At 33.6% G+C, this 16,612-nt stretch overlaps 1 protein-coding gene across 1 annotated transcript in view; it reads left to right on the forward strand.

Moving 5' to 3' along the window:
* Positions 1 to 16,612, forward strand: part of tasora (transcription activation suppressor a) — a 47,744-nt gene continuing 31,132 nt past the window's right edge. The window contains exons 1-5 of the mRNA XM_059329476.1: positions 1 to 583; positions 9,588 to 9,733; positions 11,897 to 11,989; positions 13,940 to 14,012; positions 14,889 to 14,980. Coding sequence (XP_059185459.1) covers positions 325 to 583; positions 9,588 to 9,733; positions 11,897 to 11,989; positions 13,940 to 14,012; positions 14,889 to 14,980 — 663 coding nt within the window. The 5' untranslated portion in view covers positions 1 to 324. The remainder of the gene's footprint in view (positions 584 to 9,587; positions 9,734 to 11,896; positions 11,990 to 13,939; positions 14,013 to 14,888; positions 14,981 to 16,612) is intronic.

Here is a 16,612-nt window from a genome sequence, read left to right on the forward strand (position 1 = left end):
TTTGTGTTTGTGTTTTAAAAGAACACAACTATTTTTGAAAGAAATAATTTCACATGCATTGAACATTTATTGCACAAGTTCACATTCAGATTCGCGCATATTCAGATTTTGAGTTTATTATTTCCACACGGTGGCAGTAGAGCAGCAGCAGAGGTTCCAGCTGCAGGGAGTGAAGAAGAAGAAGAGTGAGGAAGAGCATGGAGCGGGTTACCTGTCGGTTCTCCTCCAGCAGGTAACAGCGGAGGCACCGCGGGGCTGCAGCCGACAACCAGTGACTCTGTGGCGGGTTGAAGGACCAGGTCTCCCCGGTCGAGAGTCCGACAGATGGAGGCCAGCAGCAGGGCTCGGAGGGACCCGAGGAGGCTGTCTGCCGCCGCGGAGGTCGGAGCAAACGTTAGCCTGCAAGATGGCGAGCTGATGGAGGTGAACCCTGCCGGGGACAGGCTCTCCGCCCCGGGCAGGCTGGGGGCTGCTGCCCGGCGGAAGGACCGCTGGAGCTCCGCTCCGCAGCCCGTCTACCAGAGATACATGCCCAAAGAGCCCAATAAGTTCCAGATCCCGAGGAAAACCAAGGAGAAGAGAGGTGGGCAGCTGCTCCTCCACATTAATAACACCATCATATAACCACAACATGTTTTATATCTCATTAATCTCTCTGGTTTTATTTGTTTTCTTTTAAAATCTCAACTCGGAAGTTCTCCTTCCCGTTAAGGTTCCGTGTAAACGGAATAGCTCCATTATCGGACAAGTTCATTTCAGACCTGTTTTAGCTGTTTTAGCTGCTAGTTCCAGGGTCAAATATTATCCACACACTGATTAATATGTCACATATTAAACCGTGCTGTCACATCTTTTGATTGTAATGGCCTAAAAGGCTGTAATGAGTCGCTTTATTACACGCTGTGATGTGTTTCAGGTAGCGGCTAAGTGGAGGATGCTAGTTAGCAGTTAGCCGCTAGCTGCTAGCTGCTAGCTGGGGAGCTACCTGAAGGCTTGTTGACGGCTGGTTTCTGTTGCTAGCTGACTTTGGGTTTGTTTACATGTGACATTAAATCTTCGTGGACTCAGTTGTGTGTCTTAAAGTTTTGATTTCAGCTTTATTATGAGTCTAGTTTATGTTCTGTTAGCTAGCTGGAGGTAGCTCTATTCTGATTTGTTTACATCTTAGTTATGTGGTTGTGTGTGTGTGTGTGTGTGTGTGTGTGTGTGTGTGCACATGTAGGGATTCCTCTTTCTGCTGTTATAAACATGTAGTAAATGCCACCAGAAGGAAACTATGATAAAGTGCAGATTTCCTAAAAGAGGAGCTGTTAGCTGGTGTTACTGCAGCAGGTCAGGTGGTTTGTGTTGAGGTTCCTCTGGTGGTCAGATGTTCAGCTGGTTGGTTGGTGAAAAGTGCTATATAAATGAAACGTATTGTTATTATTATTATTATTATTATTATTATTATTATTAGTCGTAGTAAATACAGTCATGGAAAAATGATCAGACCTCCTTGTTTTCTTCAGTTTCTTGTTCATTTTAATGTCTGGTTCAACTAAAGGTTCATTTGTTTGGACAAATATAATGATAACAACAAAAATATCTGATAAGAGTTTAATTTAAGAGCTGATATCTAGACATTTAACATGGTTTATTTATTATGACCAAAATCATAATTAATCATACCTTTTGTTGTACCTTTTTTCATACCTTTTTTTTTGGTAATGTTGTGTCTTTTTTAATAATCTTGTGTCTTTTTTTAATAATTTAGTGAATAATTTTGTGTCTTTTTGGTAATTTTTCATATTTTTTGGTAATTTTTCGTGTTTTTTTTTTCGTCTTATTTAAGTAATTTCGTTTTTTTTTTTGTGATTTTGTGTCTTTTTTGGTGATTTTGTGACTGGAGGTTGGTGAGGTTAAAGTTGGGTTTGGATGTGGAGAAAACATCAGATTTTGCAATAATTGGCAGACTGATAGAAGTTTTTCAATGGCTGATGCCAATGGGTTTTTTTTTTTAACAATGTTTTTATTTGTGGTCGACTGCAAGGTTATAATAGTTTTGGATTTTTCATTAGTTTTAGTTTTAATTTTGTTGTGAATTTTTGTTTTCAAATTCAATTAGTTTTAGTTAGTTTTTAGAGTGAGTTTTCTAGTTTTAGTTTAGTTTTTATTTTTTGAAAATGCTGAGTTTTAGTTTAGTTTTTATTAGTTTTAGTTTTTTTGTAATGGGCTATGTGTTGGGTGCCAGATTCAAAGTGGTCATAATAAAATTTGCCTTTATTTCCTTTGGTTTATCATCTCAGCCCCAATAAGGTTATTAACTGTTTTGTATTTTGGTTCTAGTGTAAACATCCCAGTCCCAGTAAACATATTCACCATGTGTTGCATGTTCTAATAGAAACACTGAATTATGAATGAAAAAAGTTGACAAAAACGAAAACTAAGGACATTTCCACTATAATTTTAGTTAGTTTTGTAACCACAAAATACAGTTTCAGTTAGTTATCGTTTTTTTAAAAACTCTAGTTTTTATTTTTATTTCAGTTAACGAAAATGTTTTTTCAATTCTAGTTTTTGTTATTTCGTTAGTTTTCATTAACTATAATAACCTTGGTCGACCGATACGGGTTTTTAAGGCGGATACAGATTATTGTGACATCAGTCTTAACCCAACCACCGATATGTGCTGCCGATTTTTTTGGGCCGATTCTTGAAGCCGATATTGCCTTTTCTCCCTCCATTTCAGGGATGGGCAACTGGAGGCCCGGGGGCCACATACGGCCCTCACCCTCACTTGAAGTGGCCCTCAGTACAACTACATCTATTTGAGCATGAAATCTTAAAAGTGCAGTGTAAAAATGCACAAAATCACTTCTTGCAATTAATGTTGGTCTGCTGTTCTTGCACTGATAAAAAATAAATCACAGTAAGTGGTTATTTTTTATTTGCTTCAAACCTTTTGTATTCCTATTTATACTGTTAAACATGCATTTGAGCATGAAATATGTTAAGTTACTGCACTGTAAACATAGTTAAAATGTCAGTTTCATCATATCTGGTTAGTGATGCTCCTCTATGTGGCCCTGTGGTAGTGAACATGATAAATTGTGGCCCCCTCCAGTATTTAAGTTGCCCATCCCTGCTCTATTTACATGATAAAAATGACACAATGACAACAAATGTTACACAAGTCTCAATTTAAACAAACAATGAAACATTTATTATAAAAAATATGTATGTTGTTCTAGGGCCCGATATATCGGTCTATCTCTATTTTTTATTAATTTTTCACTTTCACAAGTAAAGGATGGTTACATAATATGGTTCACAGAAATAAAAAGCAAAACAAATAAACAAGTAAATAAAACAAGACAAACAATTCATAAACAAAACAAAACAAAAAAACAGAACATCATCTCCGTATGAATAATACTTGTGGTTACAGTTATAATGTGTAGTAGAGCAGTCAAGAAAATCCCTGCAGATATTAGAGACATCAGGCTCCACATGATTCAAAAACGGTTCCCACACTTTATAGAACTGGTCTGTTTGAATGCAATATACATGTCAGACAGGTACTATAATGAAATTAGATCAAACACAACTCTCTGCCAGCCTTTAACTCAGGGGTCTCAAACTCAAATTACCTGGGGGCCGCTGGAAGCAGTAGAAAAAAAGGACCAAAAAAAGACACAAAATTACTAAAAAAAAGACACAAAATGACAGAAAAAAACCCTAAATGACCAAAAAAGACACAAAATGGCCAAAAAATACACAAAATTACTAAAAAAAGGTATAACAAAAGGTATGATTAATAATGATTTTGGTCATAATAAATAAAACCATGTTATCAGCTCTTAAATTAAACTCTTATCAGATATTTTTGTTGTTATCATTACATTTGTCCAAACAAATGTACTTTTAGTTGAACCAGACATTAAAATGAACAAGAAACTGAAGAAAACAATGTGATCTAATAATTTTTCCATGACTGTATTTACTACAGCTAATAATAACAATACGTTTCATTTATATAGCGCTTTTCTAAACACTCAAAGATGCTTAACAGGGAATAAATAAATAAATAAATTAACAAGGGTTGTAGGCGGATTTGAAGAAGTGAGTTTTGAGGTTTTGTTGAAGATGGACAGTATTTACAAAACAAACTATCAGTTTGGACATAAAATATCAAATCTTTCTACAGTTTTTAATTAAATATATGTCACAGTCTGTATGTGGACAACACCAAGCCTTTGTGAATAGGGGTTGGACACACACACACACACACACACACTGACTACTATCAGTGTTTTGGTGTTCTTGGAGTTGGCTGAAGGATTCTGTCTTCCTGTATTATGGCTGTGAGTGTGTACGGGTTGTAAACAACGTGTGTGTTGTAAACAACGTGTGTGTTGTCTTGTTGTGGTAACGTTAAAAGCTTCAGGTTCCTGATAGATCCTGAAAAAGGTCTTGATGATGAGTATTGTTCCACCGGTTGTGAAAAGACTCTTTTGTGTGTCGCAATAGTTGTTTGTTAGTGATGAAGCTCAGCAGAAGATGCCCATTGTGTGTTTGTTTACACAAGAATGTTGTCGTCATTTGTTGTCAAGCAGCTTCTGTCGTCTCTTCTGCTGCAGGAAACGTTTCCTGGTTGGAACCAAGGTTCTAATGGTTTGGTTTTTTCATTTTAGTTTTAATTTTGTTGTCAATTTTTGTTTTCAAATTCAGTTAATTTTAATGAGTTTTTAGAGTGAGTTTGCATTGAAAATGTTTAGTTTTAGTTAAGTTTTTATTAGTTTTAGTTTTAATTTTGTTGTCAATTTTTGTTTTCTAATTTTTTAGTTTTTTAGAGCGAGTTTGCTAGTTTTAATTAGTTTGTATTTTTTGGAAAATGCTTAGTTTTAGTTTAGTTTTTATGAGTTTTAGTTTTAATTTCGTTGTGATTTTTTGTTTTCAAATTAATTTAGTTTTAATGAGTTTTTAGAGTGAGTTTGCTAGTTTAAGTTAAGTTTGTATTTTTTGGAAAATGTTTAGTTTTAGTTTAGTTTTTATTAGTTTTAGTTTAGTTTTTATTAGTTGTAGTTTAGTTTTTATTAGTTGTAGTTTAGTTTTTATTAGTTGTAGTTTAGTTTTTATTAGTTGTAGTTTAGTTTTTATTAGTTGTAGTTGTTTTGTAATGGGGTATTTGTTGGGTCCAGATTCAATAAGGTCACAATAAATGTTTCCTTTATTTCCTTTGTCTGATCCATCTCAGCCCCAATAAGTTTATTAAGTCATAAAACCAGATAGATGAAATAGATTTCATATCAACCAAAAAGGTTTACAGATGAAAAAAGTTGACAAAGACCAAAACAAAGGACATTTTCACTATAATTTTAGTTAGTTTTGTAACCACAAAATACAGTTTCAGTTAGTTATCATTATTAAAAACTCTTGTTTTTATTTTATTTCAGTTAATGAAAATGTTTGTACAATTCTAGTTTTGGTTATTTCGTTAGTTTCGTTAACTATAATAACTTTGGTTGAAATGTCCTTTTGAAGAATCACAACTTTATTGCTCGTTGAAACGTTGTTGTTATTTCTGGGACAATATTTCTCGTCCAACAACAGCAGTTTGTCCTGACAGACAGACGTGTTCTTGTGTTTTGTAGAGTTTCTAGCATGTGGTGAAGTGTTTCTGCAGCCTGCTCCTCTCTCAGGTGTTTGAGGCTCATGAAGCCTCCCAACACTGGGGGAGGCAGCTGCTGCTCCTCCTTATTGTCTCCTGAGAGTTTGGCACAAAAAGCCGACAATGGTCCCGTCATAATTAAGGCTCTCTACTATTTTCTCGGGCTCCCCAGGTGCCCAAACCTTCTGTCAGGGTGTGGCTCAGCCTCACCTGGAAGCTGCATGAAGTTTGATTTTTGGTTCACATGAAATTTATTCTACAGGCTACAGCAGGGGTCTCAAACTCACATTACCTGGGGCTGCTGGAGGCAGTATCAAAATTACTAAAAAAGACACAAAATTATTTAAAAAAGATGCAAAATTATTTAAAAAAGACACAAAATTATTTAAAAAAGACACAAAATTACCAAAACAAGACACAAAATTATTTTAAAAAGACACAAAATTACCAAAACAAGATACAAAATTATTTAAAAAGACACAAAATTATTTTAAAAAGACACAAAATTACCAAAACAAGATACAAAATTATTTAAAAAAGACAAAAAAAATTATTTAAAAAAGACACAAAATTATTTTAAAAAGACGCAAAATTACCAAGACAAGACACAAAATTATTTAAAAAAGACACAAAATTATTTAAAAAAGATACAAAATTATTTTAAAAAGACACAAAATTATTTAAAGAAGACACAAAATTATTTAAAAAAGACAGAAAATTATTTAAAAAAGACAGAAAATTACCAAAACAAGATACAAAATTATTTAAAAAAGACACAAAATTATTTAAAAAAGACACAAAATTACCAAAACAAGATACAAAATTATTTAAAAGAGACACAAAATTATTTTAAAAAGACACAAAATTACCAAAACAAGATACAAAATTATTTAAAAAAGACACAAAATTATTTTAAAAAGACACAAAATTATTTTAAAAAGACACAAAATTACCAAAACAAGATACAAAATTATTTAAAAAAGACACAAAATTACCAAAACAAGATACAAAATTATTTAAAAAAGACACAAAATGACCAAAAACAGTAATTAAAGGGACCTTCCACACACAACACAGTAAAGTGCCATTCATATAAAACTCACATTAAACTTTCATATCAAGGTGGGGGCCACAAAATATCACCACGAGGGCCACAATTGGCCCACGGGCCGCCAGTTTAAGACAGTTTGAAGCTGTGATTTAGTGTTGGGTGTCCTGTCCTCTTATCTTGGCCATGTAGCGTGTTGACCAGAAGTGTCGGAGCCACTTAAGCAAATCTTTATATTTTGATAAAAATGTTGACATGACATAAATAGGGTTGTCAAAAGTATCGATACTCAAAAAAGTATCGATACTAAAACGTTGTATCCGGATACGATACTCATTTTCAAAAATATCAATGAAAAGTGTAATTTTCTCTCTTGAAGTCCCAGAATGAGGCAGAGAAAAGTCGACTTATCAAGCTTTCCTAATATTGTTCACAGCATCCAAAATATTGTTCTAATTGTTATTGTTTATTGTATTTATTTATTTATTGCACTACCTCAGACCTGAAGCTTGTTATCATAGTTGCAGTTTCTTTTTGCACAACTGTTTATATTATAAATATTTAACCTGTGGTTCTGTTCATTTTTACATGTTGCATTTTTCTTGTTGTTAAAAATATTTCTGTTAAATTTTGGGGTCTTTGTTTTTATCCTGGTGGTATCGAAAATGGTATCGAGTATCCAATATTTTCCTGAGTATCGGTATCGAGTTGAACATTTTAGTGCCGTGACAACCCTGCATATAATGTATTTGAATATTGTGATTAGGGCCTAAAAGATTATCACGATATTTCAGGGTATTTTTTTGATAACGATATTCTTGAAGATATTACAAAACACTGAAAAATATATAGAAAATATTATATTTTAGTCTGTATAAACAAATGTAGATGCAGTTTCTTCCCAAAATATTGAAGAAAAATGAAATGAGCCGGTGTGATCAATCAGAGCTTTTAGTTACGTGCAGCACGGAGAGAGTCTCAGCAATCTCTCCCGACTAAGTAAACTTTCTTCCTTATATACAACATTTCTGTAATTTCCCAGCTTGGGATAAATAAAGTATATCTATCTATCTATCTTTCAGCCTTACATGATCAAAGAGAGGAGGAAGTTACAGGTGAAGTAGCGTCTTAATGAGATTAACATACAGGAACCAGACATTGAAAGTAGTGAGACACATAAACTTCAAAGAAACAATAGAAACGTAGATTGGGAACCAGTTCAGTTAATGGCCATGCAATACACATGTTAATCCCCTGCAGTTGGCCTGTCTGCCCATTTGTCTATGAGACATGATTTAATTAAATGTTGTGGAAATGTTTATTGTTTAAATAAATAAATAAATAAATAAATAAATAAATAATAAATCAAGAATCTAAAACTATTTTTCCACAATAAATAAGAAATGTTCAACAAAATATAAATCAATCATAAATCTAAAATCTAATGTAAAGTGCAAATCTCAACAGTTTCCAAATACAAAAAGAAAAACTCTTGACTCCTGAGTATTAGCAAGTAGCATAAAATAACATCCTGAGGTCCTGAATAAGGCTTGGCAAGATGTTAAATGGTGTAACGGGAAAAAAAAGATTAATATTAAATACTTCACCCACCTACATTATATTTAAGTGGACTTGAACATACAATTACTTCATTTTAAAAAACATCAAATTAAATTTTTTTTGAGTATTTCTACATTTACACATTTTGTCAATATTGAGCAGAACAAATTCTAAAAACAACCATTTTAACCATTCTAAAGTTTTGACAAATTATGTAAAAATTTGTTATATAGATTTACTGTTTTTATCTTGTTTTTTTAAACGCACCTTTTTGCAGTGTACATGCATTTGAAAAAAACTGTGACCCCCTGCAGCATTTAATATGCCCATCCCTGAATTAGACCATATCACATATATCAATATAGTTCAAATTTGCACTGTGATCCTCTCTCCAGGCAAGCTGCAGCTTTTATTTAAGATATTTTTTTATTTAAATTCCGCTTTATGTAGCTTTGATTTTTAAAATAAAGGTAATACTGTTGTTATACAGTATTTATGTTCACTTTAACTTATGACTGAACATTTGCTCTCACTTTGCCATAGAAATATCAGGATATATATCGTATATTGATATTCAGCCTAAATATACAGTACAGGCCAAAAGTTTGGACACACCTTCTCATTCAATGCGTTTTTCTTTATTTTCATGACTATTTACATTGTAGATTCTCACTGAAGGCATCAAAACTATGAATGAACACATATGGAATTATGTACTTAACAAAAAAGTGTGAAATAACTGAAAACATGTCTTGTATTTTAGATTCCTCAAAGTAACCACCCTTTGCTTACTAGAATATAAGACATGTTTTTAGTTATTTCACACTTTTTTGTTAAGTACATAATTCCACATGTGTTCATTCATAGTTTTGATGAATCTACAATGTAAATAGTCATGAAAATAAAGGAAACACATTGAATGAGAAGGTGTGTCCAAACTTTTGGCCTGTACTGTATCTGGATATGTCTTTTGGTGCATATCGCCCAGCCCGATGATAAACCCTCACTATAGTTATTCTCTTCCTGCGGGAACATTGTTTCTTTAAAGTGAAGGTTGCTGACAGGAGTTAGAGCTGAGATTCTTTAGACTGGCCTTGGAGCAGAGAAACAGCCTCTACAGGAAACTTTAACAGTAGTTACAGATAATAATGACGTGCTGTGTTGATGAAGCAGTGAATCGCTCCAACAGGAAACCTGAACACTGTTGTTTCTACTGCTGAGAACTCTGTGAAGAGGATATTTCTGGTTATGAACCATTGATAGTGACTACCAGTGGATTTACTAGAGTAAAGAGAGTGAACTCATGGTGACGGTGGTGTGTCCTCCCAGCTCTGTTCCAGTACGTCTCCATCGAGTCCCGGGAGTACGAGGACATGATGAGCGTCCTCACCTCCTGCTACATGGACACCTCCTCCTCCGGCTGCTTCACCTACAGCAAACCCAGACTGGTCCACAGCGAGCTGCTGGAGAAGGAGGTGAGACAGTCTGTCTGTCTGTCTGTCTCTCTGTCTGTCTGTCCCTCTGTCTGTCCGTCTGTCCCTCTGTCTGTCTGTCTGTCTGTCTGTCTGTCTGTCTGTCTGTCTGTCCCTCTGTCTGTCTGTCTGTCTGTCTGTCCCTCTGTCTGTCTGTCTGTCTGTCTCTCTGTCTGTCTGTCTGTCTGGGTTCGTACGGATGCCAGAAATCCTTGAAAATGCTTAAATTTGAATGTTGTATTTTCAAGGATTTTGGATAAAGTTGCTTGTAAATGCTTGAAATTCTTCCTGTATTTCTCTTGTAACCTGACTATATCCATCTGTAGACTATAGATAATCACATGTTCAATGAAAAAAGTCATTTTGTGTCTTTTTTTTGGTAATTTTGTTTGATATTTTTCAACATTTTATTGACCAAACAACTAATCGATAAATCGTTTAAATAATCGAGAGATTAATCGATGATGAAAATAATGGTTAGTTGCAGCCCTACTGGACAGTTTAGTCTGATCTTAATCAAAATAAACCAAAACTGTTTTAGTCTTCAGTCAGTGAAGACTGATGTTGCTTCAGTCTCTCTTCTATCGGATTATATTCAACGTCTCAGTCCGTCCAGTCAAAACCAATGATTTAGTCATTTTTAGTCGTGCTTATTTCACAGCAGATCTTGTTATCTGATGAAGAAGACAGATTGAGTGATTGAGGATGCAGCTCTGCAGAAAGCAGCTGATGTATCTGATGATATCACTTTAAGGATTGCATAAAGTTACTGAGCTGCTGCTGGAGTCACGATAAGACACGTAGCAACAACAGCTGCATGAAGACAAACACTAGAATGTTCAGTCTCCTCTGTTCTGTCAGAGTCATTTTGTGTCTTTTTTTGTCATTTTGTGTCTTTTTTTTTGTCATTTTGTGTCTTTTTTTAGTCATTTTGTGTCTTTTTTTTAGTCATCTTGTGTCTTCTTTGGTCATTTGTGTCTTTTTGTGTAATTTTGTGTCTTCTGTGTTTTTTTGGTAGTTCTGTCTTCTCATTTTGCGTCATTTTGTGTCTTTTTTTGGTCATTTTGTCTTTTGTTAATCATTTTGTGTCTTTGTTAGTCATTTTGTGTCTTTTTTGGTTTTTTTGTGTGTCATTTTGTGTCTTTTTTAGTCATTTTGTGTCATTTTGGGTCTTTTTTTTGTGTCATTTTGGGTCTTTTTTTTGTCATTTTGTGTCTTTTTTAGTCATTTTGTGTCTTTTTTTGTGTCATTTTGTGTCTTTTAGTCATTTTGTGTCTTTTTGTGTCTTTTTTTTTGTCATTTTGTGTCTTTTTTTAGTCCTTTAGTCCAACATAAAATGTAATTTTGAATCTTTTTTAACTTTCTAAACACTATCATGCTCAATAAAGAATTGTAAATGTGTCAAATGTGACCAAAGGTGTCAAATCTACCATATAAGAGGGTTCCATCCAGTTCTATCATTTGATACTAAATCTATTTGAGCTTGTCTCCAGTTTTACTTGGTATATCATCATCAAACTGAAACTGGCCTCATGGAGTTTACAGCCAGAACTTTAGAGGTAAATGTACAGTAGGGCTCCACGCTGCTTTGTTTTCTAGTCTGATGGAGGCAACAAGTCTGGATTATTTGGAGCTTTTGGAGAAGGTTAAAATGATGTAATATTGGGGTTTCAATCTCACCTTTTTTTAGTCATTTTGTGTCTTTTTTTAGTCATTTTGTGTCTTTTTTTTAGTTATTTTGTGTCTTTTTTGTCATTTTGTGTCTTTTTTTTAGTTATTTTGTGTCTTTTTTGTCATTTTGTGACTTTTTAGTCATCTTGTGTCTTTTTTTTGTAATTTTCTGTCTTTTTTGTCATTTTGTGTCTTATTTTAGTCATTTTGTGTCTTTTTTTTGGGTAATTTTCTGTCTTTTTTGTCATTTTGTGTCTTTTTTTTGGTCATTTTGTGTCTTTTTTTGGTCATTTTGTGTCTTTTTTTGGTCATTTTGTGTCTTTTTGGTCATTTTGTGTCTTTTTTTGGTCATTTTGTGTCTTTTACAGTAGGGCTCCACGCTGCTTTGTTTTCTAGTCTGGATGGAGGCAACAAGTCTGGATTATTTGGAGCTTTTGGAGACTCCACAGGATTTTATTTATGTTGCTGATAAACTCGTGTGCTGGTTTGTTTCAGTTTGTGGAGAAGAGGAAGGAGATGAAGGCTGACGGGAGGACAGACATGGAGCTGGAGGAGACTTACTGCTTCCTGTTGGTGGAAACCGTTAAAGTGAGTAATAAGTAACATTTCAGCATTAAAATGTCTTAAAACAACAAGCTTTATCTTCTATATATATATATATATATATATATATATATATATATATATGTGTATATATATGTATATATGTATGTGTATATATGTATATATATATGTATATATATATATGTATATATATTTTATATATATATATATATTATATATTTTATATATATATATATTTTTTTTTAATATATATTTTTTATATATATATATATATATTTTTATATATATATATATTTTATATATATATATATTTTATATATATATATATATATATATATATATATTTTATATATTTAGTCCAGTTGACAGCCCTTAGAGCCTCATTGTGGACCCGGAAATGTTGAGTACACCAAAGTTTTCTGATGGAACTATAGAAACTGCTGGATGCTAATTTGCATATGTTGGGCAATTTGTGTAATTGAACGAATTAGCATGTATTAGCATAATCACCTATATTGGTCATATTATGGGGCTGCTTGGCCAATGAGACAATGTTAGCATGTTTTTTGGGGGGGTACTTGGGAAGTTGAATCCATTATCTGACATTTAAATATTTGAAATGGGCATTTTAAAACAATTTGCTATTGATCTGGGCAGATTTAAATTCATTTCCAAACTAATTTTGATGTAATTTACGTACCTATACATTGCACTTTCAAGAGAGTTAAAGGACAGCGGTGTAAATGTTGAGACATTATATTTGTTCAAATATCTTTGTCTTTATTTGTAATTTTTTGCTGCAAATCAGTGTTGACCAGTGTCAAAAACGTGACCAAACCAGCTTTAAATAGTGATTTTGAATCTTGAAAATGTCAGATACGGACTCAGAATCTCCAGTTACCCCTAAAAACATGCTAACATACAAGCAGCTCCTATAATATGATCAATATAGGTGATTATGCTAATGTATGCTAATTAGCTTAATTACAGAAATTGCCCAACATATGCAAATTAGCATCCAGCAGTTTCTGCATGCTGGAACCCATACTACATACACTACCGGTCAAAAGTTTTAGAACACCCCAATTTTTCCAGTTTTTTATTGAAATTCAAGCAGTTCAAGTCAAATGAACAGCTTGAAAGGGTCCAAAGGTAAGTGGTGAACTGCCAGAGGTAAATAAAAAAAGGTAAGCTTAACCAAAACTGAAAGATAATGTACATTTCAGAATTATACAAGTAGGCCTTTTTCAGGGAACAAGAAATGGGTTAACAACTTAACTCTATGGAGTCTTGGGCTATTTTGTCCATTTTTGAATTCTTTTCATGTCTTTGTAAGTCATTTTGTGTCCTTTTTTTTAGTCATTTTGTGTCTTTTTTTAGTCCATTTGTGTCTTTTTTTTAGTCCTTTTGTGTCTTTTGGTGTCTTTTTTTGTCATTTTGTGTCTTTTTTTGGTCATTTTGTGTCTTTTTTTAGTTCTTTTGTGTCTTTTGGTGTCTTTTTTTGTCATTTTGTGTCTTTTTTTTGGTCATTTTGTGTCTTTTTTTTTGTCATTTTGTGTCTTTTTTTAGTTCTTTTGTGTCTTTTGGTGTCTTTTTTTGTCAATTTTGTGTCTTTTTTTTGTCATTTTGTGTCTTTTTTTTTTAGTCCTTTAGTTCAACATAAAATGTGATTTTGAATCTTTTTTTTTACTTTCAAAAACACTATCGTGCTCAATAAAGAATTTTAAATGTTGCAAATGTGCATTAATTTCAGAGTACACTGAGACATTAAACTGCATCATTTTCAATTAAATTCTGGAAAAGTTGGTGTGTCTAAAACTTTTGACCAGTAGTGTATTTCTATCATAAAACTTTGGTGTACTCCACATCTCCAGGTCCACCTTTCTGTCAACTGGACTATTTTGTTTGAGCTTTACATTAACAGCATTATTATAATGTGATTCATATTGATTATCTGCCCTGTGTGTGTTGTAGCTGCCCGTGCTGTGTGAGAAGGGGCTGTTTGTGGGTCAGACCTGGATCACCGTGCTGGGAAACCCCAATAAAGGTACCAGTCAACACACACACGCTGATTCATACACAGGATATAGCTCTTTCTATTTCAGGTTTGTTTTCAGCTGTTGCTGGGTGGTTGTCATGAAGCCAGTCTGAGTCCTGTCTGTGAAGATTATAAGGACATACTTTATTAAACTACATATATTTCACATTTATATGAATGAACCATATCGCCATAATGAGGCACAATTGATTGTTTTTTGTAAAAATATTTTTAAACATATTTTTGATTCATTAATTCATTACTGTAATGCATCCAGATAAAAATGTCATGTTTCCCCACACTAATATACAATAAATGTTTAATAAACTTTATAAAAATAAATATACATTTGTTTAAAAATGTATAATTTAACAGAATATAATCAAATGATGGTAATGGTTTTTAACAATGTATAAAGAACTAAATCTGAATGAAAATTGATGATAAATAATGATTAAATGTTACGGTAATGATAGTCGTAAAATATGTGTATATTTTAATAAAACACATGTTGGTGATACCAGCTACCTTTGAGCATATTTAAGTGATTGCCAAAGAAAAAAAAGAGAAAAAAAACATTTATTTTTTTTTATTTCTATTTAAAAAATGTGTTACGGTAATGACAGTGTCTCTAAAAATGTCAGAAAATACCTTAACATTTTTTAAATAGATGATAAATTCTTATTAAACAGTGACTTTAGATTGTATTTGTTATAAAGGGTCAAATAAAATATGTATTCAATGCTCTTGGATTGTTGCCATGCTGTGCAGAAAGAAAAAGATCAAAAAGTGCTGAATCATTTCCATATGCACCTTGCTGGTTAAATCTTTTTTTTTAAATTTGTACACAGAATTAAAGTTGTGTCTGTGTGTGTGTGTGTGTAGGAGCGTACCTGTGCAGGTACTCTGACCTGCTGCAGGCCAACCCGATAACTCCTGGATCCTCGGGGGAGATCGTCATCTTCAAAGTGATGAAGGTAAACCAGCTGCTTGTTATCATCATCATCATCATCATCATCATGTCTGTCAGCCAGGAAACACGATGCAAATATAGTTTCTGCTTCGCTGCAGGACACGCTGGTTTATTTTCGTCTAGTTATTAATGTCATTATTACATCATCATGATATAATTATAGGGTAGTTCTCTGTTAAAACTCAATCATTGGAAAGCGTTCAACAAGATCTCCGACCTAAAAAAGCAGATTAGGTTCTCTGTCAGTACCCGTAATGACTCATATGAGAGTTTCATGGTTCAGAGCGTTCTAAAAATAGCACACGTCATTATATTTACATCTTCTACACATCTGGCTGCGGTTGGAAAAAAAGAGGAAGCTGCAGTTTCTGTGAATTTAGGCTGCTGACCTTAGATTGAGGGCAAAAAAATACCTGGTGAGGCGTTATAGAAGACGGATTAAAGAGTAAATAAATGTAGCTAAATATGAGAAGTGACGTAGTTAGATAAGAACGAGATGCACAGAAGTTCAGTGATGTTTGAATCACGTTGGTTACTTTTACTTTCACATGAGACTTGAACCCTGTTCTCCTCGGTGAAAGTCTGTTTTATTTGTTTTACCCCTCCACCGGCCCGGACCTCCTCCACCAGGAGACGCCAGGAGGCGTCTTGACAGCTGAATGAATATGGCGTCATATTTGAGTCATAATTTGCGCGATCGATAACACAACTGCTGCACACAGAGAGATCTGCACTGTCTCCTTTTACATGATAATCATTTTTATGGGATAAATAATATTAAGGGTTTTCTAGGTGTGAATTTTTTCTGTAATCATTGTCACAAAGGATATCAAAATGTGGAGTTCTCATGTTCTCCCCGTGTCAGTGTGGGTTCTCTCCAGGTTCTCCGGCTTCCTCCCACAGTCCAAAAACATGCACTTAGGTTTAACTGGTGACTCTAAATTGCCCGTAGGAGTGAATGAGAGCTGTTTGTCTCTATGTCAGCCCTGCGATAGTCTGGCGACTCTGTACCCCGCCTCTCGCCCAATGATTGGCTCCACCGCATCCCAGCCCAAAAAAGACACAAAAAGACTAAAAAAAAGACGCAAAAAGACACAAACTGACTACAAAAAAGGCACAAACTGACCAAAAAAAAGACACTAAAAGACACAAAATGACTAAAAAAAGACACAAAATGACTACAAAAAGATGCAAAATGACTAAAAAAAGACTAAACAAAGACACAAAATGACATAAAAAGACACAAGAAGACAAAAAAAAGACACAAAAAGACACAGAATGACTAAACAAAGACACAAAATGACACAAAATGACACAAAAAGACTAAAAAAAGACTAAAAAAGACACAAAATGACCAAAAAAGACACAAAATGACTACAAAATGACTAAACAAAGACACAAAAAGATACAAAAAGACTTAACAAAGACACAAAATAACTAAACAAAGACACAAAAAGACACAAAATGACTAAAAAAAGACACAAAAACACACAAAATGACTAAACAAAGACACAAAATGACACAAAATGACACAAAATGACACAAAAAGACACAAAAAGACTAAAAAAAGACTAAAAAAGACACAAAATGACTAAAAAAGATACAAACTGACCAAAAAAAGACATAAAATGACTAA

The sequence above is a fragment of the Centropristis striata genome, chromosome 3 (assembly GCF_030273125.1).
Source record: "Centropristis striata isolate RG_2023a ecotype Rhode Island chromosome 3, C.striata_1.0, whole genome shotgun sequence".
Taxonomy (NCBI): domain Eukaryota; kingdom Metazoa; phylum Chordata; class Actinopteri; order Perciformes; family Serranidae; genus Centropristis; species Centropristis striata.